Source organism: Bombus pascuorum, chromosome 6, assembly GCF_905332965.1.
Source record: "Bombus pascuorum chromosome 6, iyBomPasc1.1, whole genome shotgun sequence".
Classification (NCBI taxonomy): Eukaryota; Metazoa; Arthropoda; class Insecta; order Hymenoptera; family Apidae; genus Bombus; species Bombus pascuorum.
This window is the reverse complement of record NC_083493.1, coordinates 14548230-14565269: the sequence shown is the minus strand read 5'-3', so window position 1 is coordinate 14565269 and position 17040 is coordinate 14548230. Positions and strand designations below refer to the sequence as shown.

The window sequence follows — 17040 nt, the reverse complement described above, 5'->3', positions numbered from 1 at the left end:
AAAACAGATATTTCACATGTTGGACTTGATACTTTCTAGAGAGACTTACACGAGTAGCATGAGATTATGACCCTAAATTTGGACTACTGCTTTGATTCATCGAGCTCCCTGGAGATTCCTTTTCCCTGAATCTATGTATACCGTCAAACACTATACCATACACTAGGGAAATTTTAACATTATAGGATAACATTAGTAGTTACGAATAATCTTTAATTTCTTAATCGTTAAAATAAATAAAAAGAAACAATACAAAAGCAATGAAATTATGTGCTAATGAGAAACAAATTTAGATACTGATGCAACATTATACTCGTATAATTAACCTAGATACGATTGGCAGATAATTAACTATATAATTAACGCATTCGTTACTATGTGTCACATATATATGACACGTTAATTTCAGCCGAGGTATCAGCCTCGTACAAAATTTTATTTCATTTTTGGATCAAATAAATTAATGAAATATTATCTATGTATATTCAGCACAAATGTTTCTGTATGGTTCAAAGAACAACGAACTACACTTAGACTGTTATTCCAACACGTTCTAAAACTTAGTTATTTTAGTTCTCAGCATAGATTCAAAGAAAGGGAAGAATAAAAACATTGTGCTTCTAAAAGAAAACAGTCCGTCCATGTATAGTAGAGCAAAAAGAGATACAATACTACGACAAGACAGTATAAGAATAATATTATTCCACGGCATATTTGTACAATGTTTATACAATGATTTAATAATACAATAAGACATTTGGAGCAAAAAACTATAAATACTAAATAAAAATGTAACTAAATAAAAAACTATTCCACGAAAAGGTATTACGAAAATCTGCTAATTCTCCACGAATTTACATTATTTCAAGAGAATAGAAACAAACGAAAAAATTCTAGCACGATTATCGCCGGTAACGATAAAGTACGATCTCACGTGTGCATCTTTCGTAGGACGGATAATGGCCAGGAACGTTTCGTTCGTCGAACACACGTGTCTAGAAACTTGGTCATTGCACGAACACAGACCACACTGACCGCGTACACTGCACATTCCTGGATACCGTAAATATCGCGCGTCCACCGATATTTACGTGGACGTTGTCCGTATATCTCCTAGTGCTTTCCACCGTTGCTCCCGCGGGAGAGGCGATTGGCGTTGCTACCGCGTTGTCACTGGCCGGTCGAACAAAAATTCCCCGGAATCAAGGCAGCGAAAAAATAAGAGGAGAAAAATAGAAACGAAATACGGAAAAGGAGAAACGAAAAAATAGATAAATCGTCGTGGAGAAAAGATATCGAAGGGCACGGACGGTTATCGACGACGTTCGACGTTGTGTACCGACTGTTCGTGGGCGGTGACCGTATCTGCACTATGACCGAATTCGATGGAATTCGAACTTCGATATTGGCGGAATAAAACGTACTGACGTATCAAAGACGTCATGGTTATATACGCCATTAAGATATCGTCGTTCTATCCATCATATACCTACATCGTAAATAAATTGCACAGAATACACATAACATTAAAAAATATATACAGTATTCAGAGTGTCTATGTACATTTTCATAGGCGCAATTAAAGAAACAGAATCGAGATAGATATTCGTTTTAATTGATAAAATTAACGACGAAGATTATACACTATATTATAATATGTTATTACAATCCTTAGAAACGGGAATGTACATATGACAAAAGGAAGAACTATTTTTGACTAGATATTGCACGTCCCTGAAATCTGTTCCAAATCCTTATGATTCGTAATACGTGTGAATCGAATTGTTGCCGAAAATCCTAAACTTCAATCGCTTACCGATCCCATAGCCTCATTTTACTGCTTCCATTTACTACACTTTTAATCGAACGAATTAATTGAACTTAGACATGTTGATTGTATCTCGTGGGGAAATGGTAACTTTCACAATGGCGTATACAGGTTCAGTATGTACACGGAGATGGCTTAACGAGTTTAGCATAGGGTGAAATACGATTAGCCGAAAAGCCAACTGCGAATCACTTACTCCGTGCAGGTTTATTTGATAGAAAAACGAATAGGCAAATTCTGTTGGCTCTGAGCGCGTGAACGCGCGAGAGAAAGCGCGTATTCAACCGCGTTTTATCCCTTATGCACCCAGCATTGCGGTGATTAATTAAAGATTAACAGAACGTGCAGAACTTGAGCGTCGACTGGTTTATTTTTGTTTCAGTTATCTGGATTGGTAGTGGGCGGAATCGGTATCTGGACGGTGATTTCGAAGCACAACTACGTGTCCCTGATGACGACCTCGACGTACCCGGCGCTAGCTTACGCTTTGATCGTCGCAGGTGTCCTGGCTGTGGTCGGTAGCTGGCTCGGATGCGGCGGTGTAACCTCTGAAAATAGATGCGTTCTTCTTATAGTAAGTAATCGAAGGATATTTCTATTTTTCCGCGAAACACTGATGAATGCTCTTTCGACTCGATCGACCTCTGCTGGTTTGAATCAATCGTTATCTCTTTCAGCATATATCATATGATTGAATACGTTGTAAGTGATCACTTATTGGTATGCTTGTAGTATATGTACTGGACGGATATCTTTATTTTTCCACGAAGCACTGCGAAGATATAGAATCAAAAAGAAATTTTATTAAATACTAATTGTACAATTATTTCTTGTTTTTGCAATAAATATTTTAAACTCGTGGGTTTGATCGCAACGTGACAAGTGTACGAGCATTCCATTGCACGTATGTTATATTCGTACGTTTATATTCATTTCTTCATTCGATGTACGCGATTTTACAAGGTTTTAGTAATTAATTATTGTACGAGTGCTTTCTATGTCGACTGTAAGTAATATCAAAAACTCACTCCACAAAGTCGGTACCAAAAGCTGTCGTGAAAAATGAAAGGTCGGATAACGAAGTTCAACCTCAACCAGCTAACATCAATTTCTGTCTAGCAGAATTGACTCGTAAGATTATTTAATTCACCGTAAGAAAACCGCTTTACGGCGTCTGAATCCATTTTAGCCAATAATCTTGACAGAGTCGATCGAATCGGAAACGGTTCTCGTGCGTCTCCGTAAGATTCATCGCTTTGTCGAGAACATGTAACACCGTTGATGGGTAGCACGGTGTCTCTTATCGATCATGCGCTTCCGTGCCGGCCATTTATCAGGATGCCACTATTGTCTGATTAATTAATTCTCCGGTCTGGGTAAACGCGCCTAGCCGAGAGAGATAGAGGCAAAGATAAAGCAGAGGATGATATAGAAGGTTGGAATGTTAGAGAAACCAGCCACTCTAGCTATCGTTTTCGGAATTGCCTATAACCTTGGTAGCAGATGCTCTTTGGTTAATAAGACAATCGTTCACGAAACTTTCTCAAATGCTCTATTCGAAGCTAGGAAAAGCTTACTAGTTTCATACATAACTAAGTATCGTAGAGCTTCGCGTAGTTTCGTCTAGGAAACGATCTTTTCTTTTTAACGCTGCTGTATGGACCAAATTGCAGCTATGTAGGATACAACTTACTACATTTTTTATTTCTATACGGGATGAGTCCATTGGAATGCATGCATTTACAATGATAAGTAGTTACAGGATACAGAGATCTAGAGAAAGATTAAAGTAAAATATAGATGAAAGAGATTAGCTGTAACGGTGAGCTTAAGGCTAAGATGGCGCTTTACAATCGAATCGCAGGAATTCGAATCCCTAGGGAAGAGCTGAAAATCTTCGAATAGTGTGGAAATAAAGGTTTCGGAGAAAGGCAATTTCAACTTTTAAATGTAAATCATTTATTTTCAAAAATAGATAACACTTTACGTTATACCTAGAAGGGTCAAGAGCACAGTGAGTGTACATAGAAATACAATTTTTTATATTAAAGTGTACATATGTATATACCTATTATTTTGAATTGTAAAATTGTAAATGTTTCTATTAAATTCGTAAATTATGTTATAGAGTTAAACGACATATTATTCTTCCATATTATTTGACACGATACTAAGATGGCTTAATAATTCTTGAGGATTATTTTCATACTGATTTCATACGAATTAAGTGTTGCCGCTTTCATATCGATAAAACGAAGAGGATCGTCTTTCCCTTTGAATTTCAGTCACCGTATCAAAGATCCGGCACGAGTTAAAACGTCACGATTTAGCATTGGAGATCGGAAAAGAAAACACATTGTAAGCCGAATATTACGCGATCTTGATTCTATCATGAATTCATCTCGCTGTCGTTTTGTCCTCCATTTCATTACCTTTTCGTTTCTCCGTGTTTCCTCTCTTTTTCGTTCTAAAACTTTTCGAGGAAAAATTCCATTTATGATGTAAGCGTTCGAATGGAAGACGGAAGAAAAGGATATTCACGATGGTAATTAAAATGGTTCGCCACCATTGAGAGGGACGTTCTCGCCGAAGCATTTAAAAAAAGATTTCTCGAAGTTCCGTTTCCGGAGCAGCTTCAATGCCCATCTACGAGCTCCGTTTCTTTCTCGGCTGTAGGGCTGAACTTCCCTTTGACTTGCATCGCTGCCTCCGACATTATTGCTCCAGGCACGGAGACTTTGTCCGCTGTTAAAGCTCGCTTCCTCGATGAAAATGAAGGAATGGCGCAGGGGAAGAGAGTGCTTGAAAGACTGCTCGTTTACATTATACCATCGATTTTGACCGATGCTGTCAAGCCTGTTATTTTATTCTATGTGTTTCCTATAACGTATGAAATCGGTTAAAGAATCGACAGCAATGATATGTTTTAATAATAATATATTGTTTTATAATTTTTCATTAATTTAATTCAGTTATCATTAATTTAATTCATTTTTCATTAATTTAATTCAATTATCATATGGTAACACCATACAAGGCAGAATACATAGTACCACCATTTATTTCAGATCTGACTCTAAAGGGATTTACGAAAGGATACACAGTACTATGCAATAGTCCTATGCCATTTATCAAACAGGAAGGTTGTAGTATTTTGAATAAATTGTTTACGTCTTTAATCTACTTTCATCTCATATATCATTCTAAATCGTTCTATCCGTATCTTATAACATTAATTTAGGACTTAGGATTAGGATTGTGACTTGAGTATCGTTACGAGATCGTTATCCGTGGATGGTCTAAGAATTTTGCACAGTATATACTGCATAGCACTTCTTCAAGTTTACTTTTTCAATCTTTTTAATTTGAAAAGATAGTTATTAAAGTTACGAGTAAACGGAGCTTACCGTCGTTACATAGTTCGAAGATTCTAAACCGGCTGCTTATCTACCAGTGAAATAAATCTTAGCTATATGTAGATCGCGCTACTTTTTGTACTCTGCATAAAATACACCTTCCACTATAAAGAAATCCCATCCACGTAGTAACACGTAATAAAATACTTAATCACAAGGTCGATTTCGCCTTGAACGCATAGTCGATTGCCTCCGACATTATCGCTTGAACTCCTCGGCAAAGTCTCCCCTTGTTGATCGCGACGTTCGCGATCCAATGGCGGTTCTATCGTCAAAGCTAAATGTGCTAAAGTAAAACAAATAGATAGAGAGAACGCTGTTAAAAATATCCAGATTTTTCCGCGGAGAAGATCAGTCGTTACGGTTGATACGGTACCAAGGATATTTTCTACGGAATTGCTTCGAAAGCTCAGATTGCGTTGAAGTTCGATCAGCGGAATCGAAGGCGATTTTCTCTTATGAGCAAAGGAAAAACAGAGAAAGAAACGAAAAAATAGAGAAGGGAACGAAAAAAAAGAATCACTTTAAAAGCTTCCTTGTTTTCTTGCGCTTCAACGACATAATTCACCGAGAGAGGATATGCCGTCACACGCAGTCTGGCAGCTTAATGGACTTTAATACGTATTCACAATATCTCATCCATGTTTGCAAAATTTATATTTTCTTCGTTTTGTAAGTATTTGAGCACTTTCAGTGCCAAAGATTTTTCGGTTTGAGATTTTCGTTTAATAAATTTTCAGAATAGTTCGAAGAAAATAGTTTTGCCTTATGTTTCTTTACACTTTCTTTAAATCAAACGGAAGTATAAAAAGCCAAAGAGTATTTCGAATATTTAGATACCTAACTAGTAATACTCTCTTAATTACGTTAATAAAAATATAGATATACGCAAACATTCGCAATTTATTATTATTATGAATACAGAAATTCGTAGAAACCAAGAATTAAGTAGCAGGAAATGACCAAAATCATCCGCTTCCCCCTGTCAGAATTTTCCCAGTCGAATTGCCATTCTCCAACATTGTGTATCGACGTATTTACAATTCATTACATTTCCAGTGCTCTACATCGCGTGTTTTCATATCGCGTATTCTCTTTTATCTAATACGCTTTTCCTGTTACGATATTACATTATTGAATAAATAATTAAACTCTATACAAAGTTCCGTAGTTTGAAATAACCATATGTTTCAATGCAAAGTTTTGTCCTTCGAACCTGTCCGTTGTTTCTCTATCTGAAAACTAGCGTTCCCTGCTAAGCTATAAATTGTGCTTAAGCGAGAATTAGCGTAGCACTGCTCTGGTATCTCGCGCTACCATTGAGCCTGTAACCTTCGTGGACTGGCTCACGCTTAATTCCACATAAATGATAGTTAAATTCCACTAACAACCCTTGCAAACCGCAGAGAGATCTGTGAGAACAGATTCTTCTTAATTTGACTCTCCACTTGTTCAAATCGATTGGCGAAGATTATGATTGTTTAATGAAAAGTCACTTTAGTCTTCCCCTATGGAGTCTTTGATTTTGTTGGGAACGATGCAGGAATAGTTTCCGATACTATTTCGTTCGTCGCGCTCCTTCGATGATACGCCATTCTCATGGCGTTAAACGACAAATTGTCATCGTTAGCCGGTGTTACACGACAACGTAGAAATTTATCGCTGTTCATTCGATGCTCTTAGCGTGTACGCGTTGTATCTACTGTAACCTAAAGTAACATTTACGAGGCTAACGTTTCCGCTGAGTAATAACAGCCGCTATACGCTTCTATGATAAATACATCTTCGCGATTCTCCTATTTTTACTAACGTAACCGCGATTTATATCCAACTATCAATATATTTGTCATCTTTTCAGTACTGTCATACATATAGTTGACTATACGTATAAAGTTTCTAATAAAATTTTAGTTCCTACAATTTCGCTTATCAACACAAGCCTAACTGGCGATTAAATTTTGCATAATTTAGTGTTGCTTTTACATAACTATAAAAATTCTACAATGTGAAAATGAAACGCACAAAATCGAGTAAAAAAACATATCATTGTAAAATAAGGATATACGACAATACTTTTTCTAGCCAGCGTATTCTTTTGATATATTCATCACGTGCTGCGAGTAGTACAAACCCACACAGTTGATTAAATACAGTTTCTAACAAAATCTCAAGCTCTGTAATTTCCCTCTTCACTGAGTTCTCTGATAAATACCTATCTGTCTGCTAATCTTCCATTCCTCCCAGGCGATCACGTCACAAATCTCATCAGGAATCCGTCAAATCGATTCAACCTTCAAACTCCATTGTATAATCGTATAATCGGTTGTGTAATTTACTATGTATAATCTAATGCTCTTATCAAAGCTACCAGCAATTACCCGTCGAACAGTGATCATAATCACGGCGAAGGTCACATTCGATCGAACGATACGCCTAATTCACGATCGCTATGTCCCAAAGGATATCGATGTTTGCGTGTATCACAGATACCGCGCGCTTCGAGATCATTAAGCAATAATTAGCAAGCTCGCGTATTAACGAGACGCGGCGCGTTTCAATTAGTATCCATGACCATAGTAGCGGTCGATTTTTTTTTTTATACCAGTAAATGACGTATCGCGGCACTGGCATCGGCGGACAAGTCTCGACGCCTCGGACTGGTTTCGAACCAGTTCCACTCGTCGTCCGGAGCACCGATCCGAACGCTTCGGGCGAGACCACATTACTTCCTAAGTATCCAACGGCCGATCGCGCCACTTACGACCAATTTATGCTCGAACGAACGCGTACGAGTAAGAAAATCGAGGTACGGACTCGAAGTTCATCGATTACCCGTCGATTTGCCGATTTCCAGCCACCTCTGCACGTTCCTCCCTGAGCACTTTCTGGTTTATCATTGCGACCGTTTCTTCGAATCGTTTCCTCGCTGATCGATAGAGTCTTTTTGTAGAAATTGTCTTTTCCTCGTGACGTACATGCTCGTTGATAAATCTCTAGCGAATACGCAACAGAATTACTAGTGAGAATTACTAGTTGTGCAAAGAAGCACCTACAATATCTAAAACACGATGTAAGATCGGATAATCAATTTGAGATGTATCGTTCGAATCTCAGGTAAAAGAGCGGGAAAGAAGCGAAATTGACTTGTACCTTTACAATCGTGAGCAAAAGACAGCAGTGTAAAGGATATTAGCTTACCTACCCCGTTAGTGAAAATTTGACTAATACTCACTTGCTCGCCCGAGAAATGAGAATATCAGACGTATTAGCGTATTCATGGCAAATGGGGTGGAATAAAAAGTTATTAGAAATTTCTTAAAATCTTTGCAGTTTTGTTGTATTTCTTGGGATATAAAGAGTCTATACTTTGCGTGTTCTGATATAAAAAATATCGTATGAATCAGGAAGATGAAAAAGTCCTCGAAAAATCCTCAAAAATTCTTCATCGGGATCTATTCCATAACTTGTACCACTTTTTTGTAATTCACGATGACTCTCTCTCTCTCTCTCTTTCTCTCTCTCTCTGTCTCTCTCTCTTTCTGAAATCAATATTCAAATGACGGTAAAAGTTGGACGATAGGTCGATAGGCGAAGGAGGATGCGAGGCGAGGCTCGTTAAGGACGCCGTTTTACGCAGGAAGGACGTAAAAGGAGATTCTCGAAGGATCATAGACGATATCTCCTTGTTAAAACGTGTCCATGTCGCGGTGTAACGAGCCCGTCTCTCGATAGCGATTCTAGGGATCGTTGGTTGCTCCGTTTACCTTCGACACGCATGAAACTAAGATATCCGTGATTACGGTTAACCCTATACGGATAGAAAATATATTGCGACTGCCTTATCCGGCTCTTTTATATTTACTTGCATGAAATACTCTCGGCGAGGAGATAAGTGCACGCCGGTTAATCCAGTTGGCCGGAGGAAACCACGCGGTAGCAGCGTTAAGAGACAAAAGCGGAGGATATCCTTTCGCAGAATCGGGACCTCATTACCGAGATACGTACGAATAACCGCCTCCTCTGGCCTCTGTTCGTCCGTAATGGTAAACGGTTTGAGAGTTGGGCGAAGCTTATTGTAGAAGATCAGTGATTCGAACATTGCGTTGGCGTTGAATCTGGAGCGTAACATTGGAGCGTTGCACAAACAAAGAGAATTTTAAGTGATTTTAATTAGAACATTTTAATCCGAAATGAACAACCCGTGATTTTCCTCTGATCGTAGAATATCGGTGATTCGAGAGTTTGCTTAAACAGAGAGAATTTTAAGTAGTTTTAAATTTTCATTTGACAATTTAACGTTACAAGTACGAGGATGTTTAAAAAACGATTAATTCCAGATCTTTCAGGGCTATTTTATACATTTGTAACGGTGTATTTTTGCAGATAATTCTTTGTAAAATACTTACATAGATAGATAGATAAATATCTTCTTCTTCGTGCTACAACATCTGGATAGTCATATGCTGCTCGGATAAAAATCAGCGCATTATGCAACCATTTTGCAGACCACATCGCGTGTCCGATACTTCACGTACAGCCTTATAACCGTGTCGTTGAAAATTCCTATATAATACTTTATATATTTTGCATTTCCTTTATATTTGCGAACTTTGTATTTTAGTCGACAGTTCTAACATTGAAGAAAATTAGGTCAGTCTTTGAGTACTTTGCAGTAGTATGGTTAGAGGGAATATTTTCAAGAATTTTCTTCTTTGCCTTCCAATTTCCTTTAAAATAATATCGTTTGGATGTAACTGGAACGTACGATAATCGAAGATGATACATCAAGATTATGTTATAATCAGTATTGTTATGCCACATATATCGCTTTAATCTGCTAATCAGAAAATACAAGTTAACTCGAATTATTAATTATTATTTTCAGTCACGATATCGTCAGCTGGTGTGTTTTAGAATCCAGGAAGGTATCTCTCGTCTCTCTAATATTTGTCTGGAAATCTCACATCTTTTTGCGAATTCTCTTGTTCTCGACGATTCGACCATTTTAGATTTAATGTTCTTTTAATTACACACCGGTAGCTGAACGAGCCAGTTTAGCATCGTCGAGATCTTCTTGCGCCGGATTATTTCGTACCTCTCTTAGGAGACTTGGACACGTTGGATTCCTGTGCGCGATGTTCTCAAGGGGTTGCAAATCCTCTCGCTAGCACGCGTCGTCACCATTAGGGTCCGCTGAACTAGGTGTTTTTAGAACAAACAGGGGCGCGTAATCTATGCTTTGCTCGTTCAAAATTATTCATATAGTATGCATAAGATGGCATATTTATTTTACATCTGTTACATTTTATTATTTAAAAAATTTATTATTCTCGGTTCGTTTACTTGTCGATAAATAAAGCAAGATAAAATAAGAAGGTCCTTTGATCTTAATTTCTCGTGATATTATATCTGAATAACATCGATGTATCGTTAATGTAAATGTATTAAAAATATTCATATACTTACGAACGAAATACTGAAAAGATTTCGATAAGAACATCTGCGAACAGTACGAAACGCAGTATGGTTTATAACCATCAACGAAATTCACATACTAAACGAAACAACCGGTAACAAATTTAAAGAAGCGAAGACCAGCATCGATATGGATTCAACGGCAATATCACAATCGGTTGAGTAAACGTACAAAGAAACAAAGACAGGACCGTTTGTATCGAGTTGAACGTTCTCTAATTTCTCGTTTCAGCGAACATGATGAATTTTTCTGTTGGTCGGTTATCGGACAGTGGCGAAGTGATAATATCGCTGCTCGTTTCTCTCGAATCCGTTGCTCGTTCCATGATTATCTGGAATTTCTGCATTTTATTTCGTCCACGATATTTCGGAAGCAAAAAGGGAAAAAACCATTACATTCACCATGCGACTGAAATCAGATTGTTGATTCCATTCGATCGGAGAATCTTGATTTCCGATTGATTCCACTGTCTCCCCTTCTTTCGTTTTCTCCAGCTCTTTCGGCTTCAGGCAGCTTTAAACTATCGTTGCAGTTGCCAATCAACTGGACGAGCATGGATGCAATTTTTGCCCATTATATCACCAGTAATTGGAACATTTTGGATCGATGAGGCCTCGCGAACTGTCGATTATCTTTTTATTCTTTCGTCCTTCGAACGAACGCCGCGTTCAGGAAAATTACTTTTCCGATCGGTTTATATGAAAAGTAGAACGACAGCTCGACCAGCTTGGAAAAACTTCCATTCTCCGCAGATTTTCACTCATTTTCGGTCGAAAATTCTACATCATGGTCCTAAATTCGTGGTATAAATCAAGTAGGTTATATGGTTCCAAATAAGTGGAAAATGAAGAGTAATAAAATTACGTCGAAGGCTTCGTTCTCGAGAAAATCGAGTTTGAAAACTCGTCAAATACACGTGAATTTGCTTAACTTCCAGATAGAATAGGAATAGATAATCGATAGGAGTTTTATGTACGTGTGAAACCAAGTCGAAAACGTGGAATAAAATTTTTCCGTCTGGATCCACGTTTTCGAGAAAATCAAGTTTGAAAATTTGCCTAGTAAACATTAGTGACGCATTCAAATTCCATTTTCTCTAAACCGAGGCCTTAAACGACAAAACTTTATTCTACGTTTCCAAATTATTTTTCAGTGTAGTCAGGAATTCGTCGTATTTCCCAGATTCCTCAAATAGTCGAACTCGATGAAACATTCCGCGCAATTTCGCTACTTTTTATTTCTACCTTATTTTCAGCTACATAATGCAGTACCACGAATTTTCGGTCATCGTGTACGAACACCGTTACGTGAAACGAGTAATGAGACTAATGAAAGACCGATTACACGCCACGAAATGTTTTCTACGTTGCGTTGTCTCGGTCAACCTTTTGCTTCTCCGTTCTCATAGCCACTCATAGGTCTTTAGCTCCCTTTCACCACCTGTGCGCAGTATGGCACGAGCGAATCGTCTCATTAGCCGAGCCCATATACGGCGTTCAATTAAAATTTTTGCCGCCGCCGCAACCATCGAGTAGGTAAATCCCGATAACGACCACCGTGGTATTTTTAAGGAAAGTGCGGCGATTTTACACGTTTACGCGGGAAAAGTAAAAGGCGAATCGAGTAGAGTGTCAGTTTGCTAGCGATCAATCGACAGTTTAATTTATCGCCAGAGATAGAAATTTCCTTTTGAAAATTCTTTCGATTTTTAATGAGAGAACTTGACGACAAACGGACGAGAAATTTTCTGGAAAAAGAATTATTACGTAACTTTTTCCGGTTCTTAATCAAATACTATACGTACTGTTTGAAGAATTTCTGACGAAATTGATGACATTGTACCATCTATTTAATCGCCTCATGATTGCTTTCTCGATAAACTTGTCATCTCTTTTAGTACTTTATGAATACTTTCAAGCTTTTACGAGCTTTTAACGTATTCAGTTTCGGCATTAAAAACTTTTTATAGAAACCGAAATAAACTAGAATAAAATATTCAAATGATTCAATTTCATAATTTAACGTTAGATTGACATTAATTGATTTAAAAACGACTCCCATTTTATTGATTATTTCCGAATATTTCTCTTTAATGACTACATTTAACGACCAACTAGGAGCAATATTTATTTGAATCTTGCATCACGTCGTAATTAATTATACTCTATTCCGATCAAATATAAAACGGGACTTAATGTCAATAATTACATAATATTATAATATAATATATATAATACAATATATATAATACAAGTTTTTCCAACGATCCAATATAATAATTGATATTGTAACGAAGGAATCTTGAATCGTGTATTTTTTTCTTCTTTAACAATTTAAAAAAGAAATATTTCGATCGATCTTATTCCGCTTTCATCTCGCGTCGTTACACGACGTCACTTTCGAATAGAATCGAACCATGTGCCAAGCACGAAGCCGTTTCTGCTCGTAGAATCGATTTATTTGCATTGTCCACGGATATCGGCGGTGATTGCCGTGACCGCGGTCAGTGTTCATGATCGACCGTCTATTCGCTGTCAGCGGTTCTGTCCAATTCTAAACTGTCAATTGCCGTTCCTGCTCGGATGCTGCGGCCAATGTAGTGTACTTACATATCACGCGCGTGTACATTGAATTTAAATTGAAGCGCGCGTATGCACATTGTGTCGTTTTCTATTGGATTGCCGGATTCAGGGAAGAAATTTTCTTCTATCACACTTTGTGGTATATTTCAGGATCGCCCGAGGAGACTATTCAAGATTGCATAGCAGGAACATAATCAATAGCGCGATAATCAATTAGCGAAACAGTTGAAATAACGTGGAACTAGTTAACAATGTATTGAATTTTTAAATCACTCCGTTGTCGAAGACAGACAGAAATGCGTGACTCGTCGTGTCCCTTCTTATAGTTTTTATTTGGATAATAGAAATCTAAATAGGTCGATGAACACTTTGACTGCCACGTTGATCATATATGACCGGCCACAGTTTCTCCTGTGACGCTATGGTAGTCATTGGTGACCAGAGCGCTTGAACTTCTTACAATTGTAAAAATTTAATGAAAATTGGCAGTGAGGGCAGTTTGAATATAACCGATAAATAGAAGATACTTTGAAATAAAAAGTGCCCCGTTGAACGATTAAACATTTTTATTAGAACATCAATAAAAAAAAAAAAAAAAAAGAGAGAACAAATCTTGCATCTAACGGTGCACTGTGTTTGCATATTTGAGGAGTAGTCTACGAATATTATTATAAACACAGCTTAGAAAATAATCGTAAATGCTGCTTTATGATCATATAATTAAAGTTAGAAGTGTGAACATACCTTACTATTATATATAGAACGAGCAAATACCGTTTATTAATATCTTCTACACGTTTCAACGATATATTCCGCACGTTTTGCCTACGACGAAATAACGAATGCGAATTTGTTGAAATAAACGAAGCCTCGTTATAATATGTCGCTATCAACTGTTACCAAAGCGCCAATAAGATAAACGGTCCATCGGAGAAGAATGTTGTCTTATATCGTCAATTTATTATTATTTTGCCATTATTTGCTTCGAATAATAAAAATATTCCCGTGGCGTCCTGAGCGAAACACGTGATTTCGACGTGGCAGTCAGTGTTAACTTTTTTCAATCGGTTCAGTTAACATTTTTCAAGTTCCTTCCTACGAAGATGATATAGAAATGTTTCCAAAGTGATGGGATAGCCATAGGAAATAATAGACGCGGTAGTCCTTCTTCAAAAAATGTTGCGTTCCTTTCTGAAGAAGTTTTCAAAGTTCAAAAAGTAGAGGATTAGAGACGTTACAACTTGGAAATGTTCAAGATTCAAAGGGTAACGCGTTTTGCGAATCACGAACGAATTCTTCCTTCCTCAGCGATTCGCCTGGAAACTTTGCGAAACGATCGACCGTGGCCAGTTCCTCGCAGCTTGAATATTCATGCGGACAGCTCGTCGACGCGTCGGGGATTTATATTCATGAAAATCCTAAAACGCTTCGCACAGCGTTTTGCGGCTCTAACACGTAACAGACCGAATTTCATCACAAAGAAAGTTTCGGTTAATTCCAACGATCTTCGTCAGTTTGTCGATGAAAGCTTGCCGATGAAAGCTTGCCGATACCATCTTCCGAAACGCTATGTTCTAGCATTCGCCTTCGCGGTCCTAGCTTGTAGGAATTTGAATAAAAAATATAATTGAAAAGTTCTTATCCTCCGTCTTTTTCTCTCAGTTCGTACGAACAATAGACGCTTTCGACTTTTAAACAATTCGTAAGCTTGAAACGAGCTCGAGAAGATTAACGCGAGTCGAATCTGCGAACGCAAGAGTCGCTCTAACAAATTAATTACACGCCGCTGATTCTCTTTATTTATCTTTTCCTCCTCTTTCGATTCGAATGAATGAAATTTTGCAATTTTTGAAAAACCGAAAGCTCGAAACAGGGCAAGAAGATGGAACGAAACAAATTTACGCGACGTCCGGCTAAAAAAATTAATTGCAAACTGCTGGTTCTTCCGTTTTGATCGACGAAGCTCGGTACAAGCAATTAATTTTGTTTAATTTGAATATATGACGGACCCATTCGAATCTCAAAAAGTTCGGAAACCTAAAATGAACAGATTGGCGAAACGAAGCGACGACAAGCAAGGCAAATTACCCAGACTTGAGTTTATTTGCTTGAAAATTAGAGGAACTCGATTTATTCGTCGCGTGCCAGTCGGCTGTTGACAAGCGTGGCATAATTTATCGCGACAGAAAGGAAACAGGTTCCGAACACGTTTTCATCATTGGACTCGACGAGTCGCTGTTGCGTGTGGTTATTAATCGACCGTTCTGAGAAGTCCACGTTGAAGACTCGATCGTTTCCAGCTACGAGAGAATCATTGGCGTGATTCACGTTTCGCTCGATGGACCGTGTTCGCGCGTGTTAACGACTCGCTGGACAAAACTAGAAACTTCCATGGAAGATTAACGCGTTCTCTCGCGAGTATTAACCACGATTTTCCACGTTTGGAGACGCGGAAGTCGTTAGCGGCGGATAATCGCAATCGAGATCGTCGACATCGTGGGAGGTACGGGGGCTGGTTTCAGGCACGCAAATCTTTGACGGCAGCGTTCAATTCTGGTGCTCGTTCGTTACGTTAGAAAGCCTGCGAATTGACAATGTTTAAGAGCGTTTGCTCTCTAAAAATAATTAATCTTCAATGGGTTAAATCGCGAACGTATGAAATTTCTCATCTTTAATCTATTAAATCTTTATATATTAAATCTTTTATATTAAATCTTATATTTAATCTTTATATATTATATTAAATCTTTAATCGATTAAGGAATAATTTGTCATAATATTACAAGCAGTTGTCCATCGATAAAATAGATAATTATTATTTAGTACGAACTCTAGAGAAAACTTCAACCGATCGATGCTATCTGTGCAAACTAATTGTTTAATTTTTTTTTAATGAAACATCGATCGGCTACTCTGATACCAAATACTGTCATAGGAATTTCTAAAAACTATCATAACCGATCAGTTTGGCTCGTAACGATAAATAAATTGTACGATCTGTCCTGCGAGAATCGTAATTTTTGTATGATTGCGATCAAAATCATGTTGCCGTTACGGAAAACGAAGATGGATAGGTATCGTTGTTATATAAATTGAACTATTTCTCCAATTCTCTTCATTTTGTATTCCTTTTCCCTGCAGTACGTGTTCGTGGTGATGCTGGTGTTCGTGCTGGAAGCGGGGGTCGGTGCTCTAGCGCGGCTCTACGAGGAACAAGTCGGCCCTGAATTGAAGATGAACCTTAATCGTACGTTCCTCGAGAACTACTCTATGAGGAGCAGGGAAACTTCGGCGATCGACCAAATGCAGATAGAGGTAAGTTACCGGTGACATACTGGCTGTTGAAAGCGATCGGAAGAAGCATAGATGGTTCGGAAATTTGGCGTTAACATGACGTTTCCACCTTGTATTCACGTTTATAGAAATTTAACAATTTTAAGAAACACAAAACATGAAGAGATCCCAGCAATATTTATAAACAAGAACCGTTACGTAAAACTTCTTCCCATAAGAAGAACAAAATTTATATTTATAAAGATTCGTTTCTTTATAGCGTCGTTTATAGCACGTAGAATGACATCTCCTGAATATATAATTACTTACCATTATGAGATCACAGTCGTAAATGACCTAAGCTTTTTGCACGCTACTGCAAATCTCTGCAGATGATCCAGACGCTGAATCTTCACTCACTGTGAAGAGATACCGCTAGACTTAACGTTTAGATCACTGACATTC

The 17040-nt window shown here is 37.8% G+C and overlaps 1 protein-coding gene across 2 annotated transcripts in view; it reads left to right on the top strand.

The window, feature by feature from the left end:
• The window catches only part of LOC132908082 (CD151 antigen-like), a 90318-nt gene that overhangs the window by 69603 nt on the left and 3675 nt on the right, over positions 1-17040 (top strand). For both annotated transcript variants that reach the window (XM_060961714.1, XM_060961715.1), the window contains 2 exons: positions 2211-2402; positions 16444-16617. In XM_060961714.1, coding sequence (XP_060817697.1) covers positions 2211-2402; positions 16444-16617 — 366 coding nt within the window. The remainder of the gene's footprint in view (positions 1-2210; positions 2403-16443; positions 16618-17040) is intronic.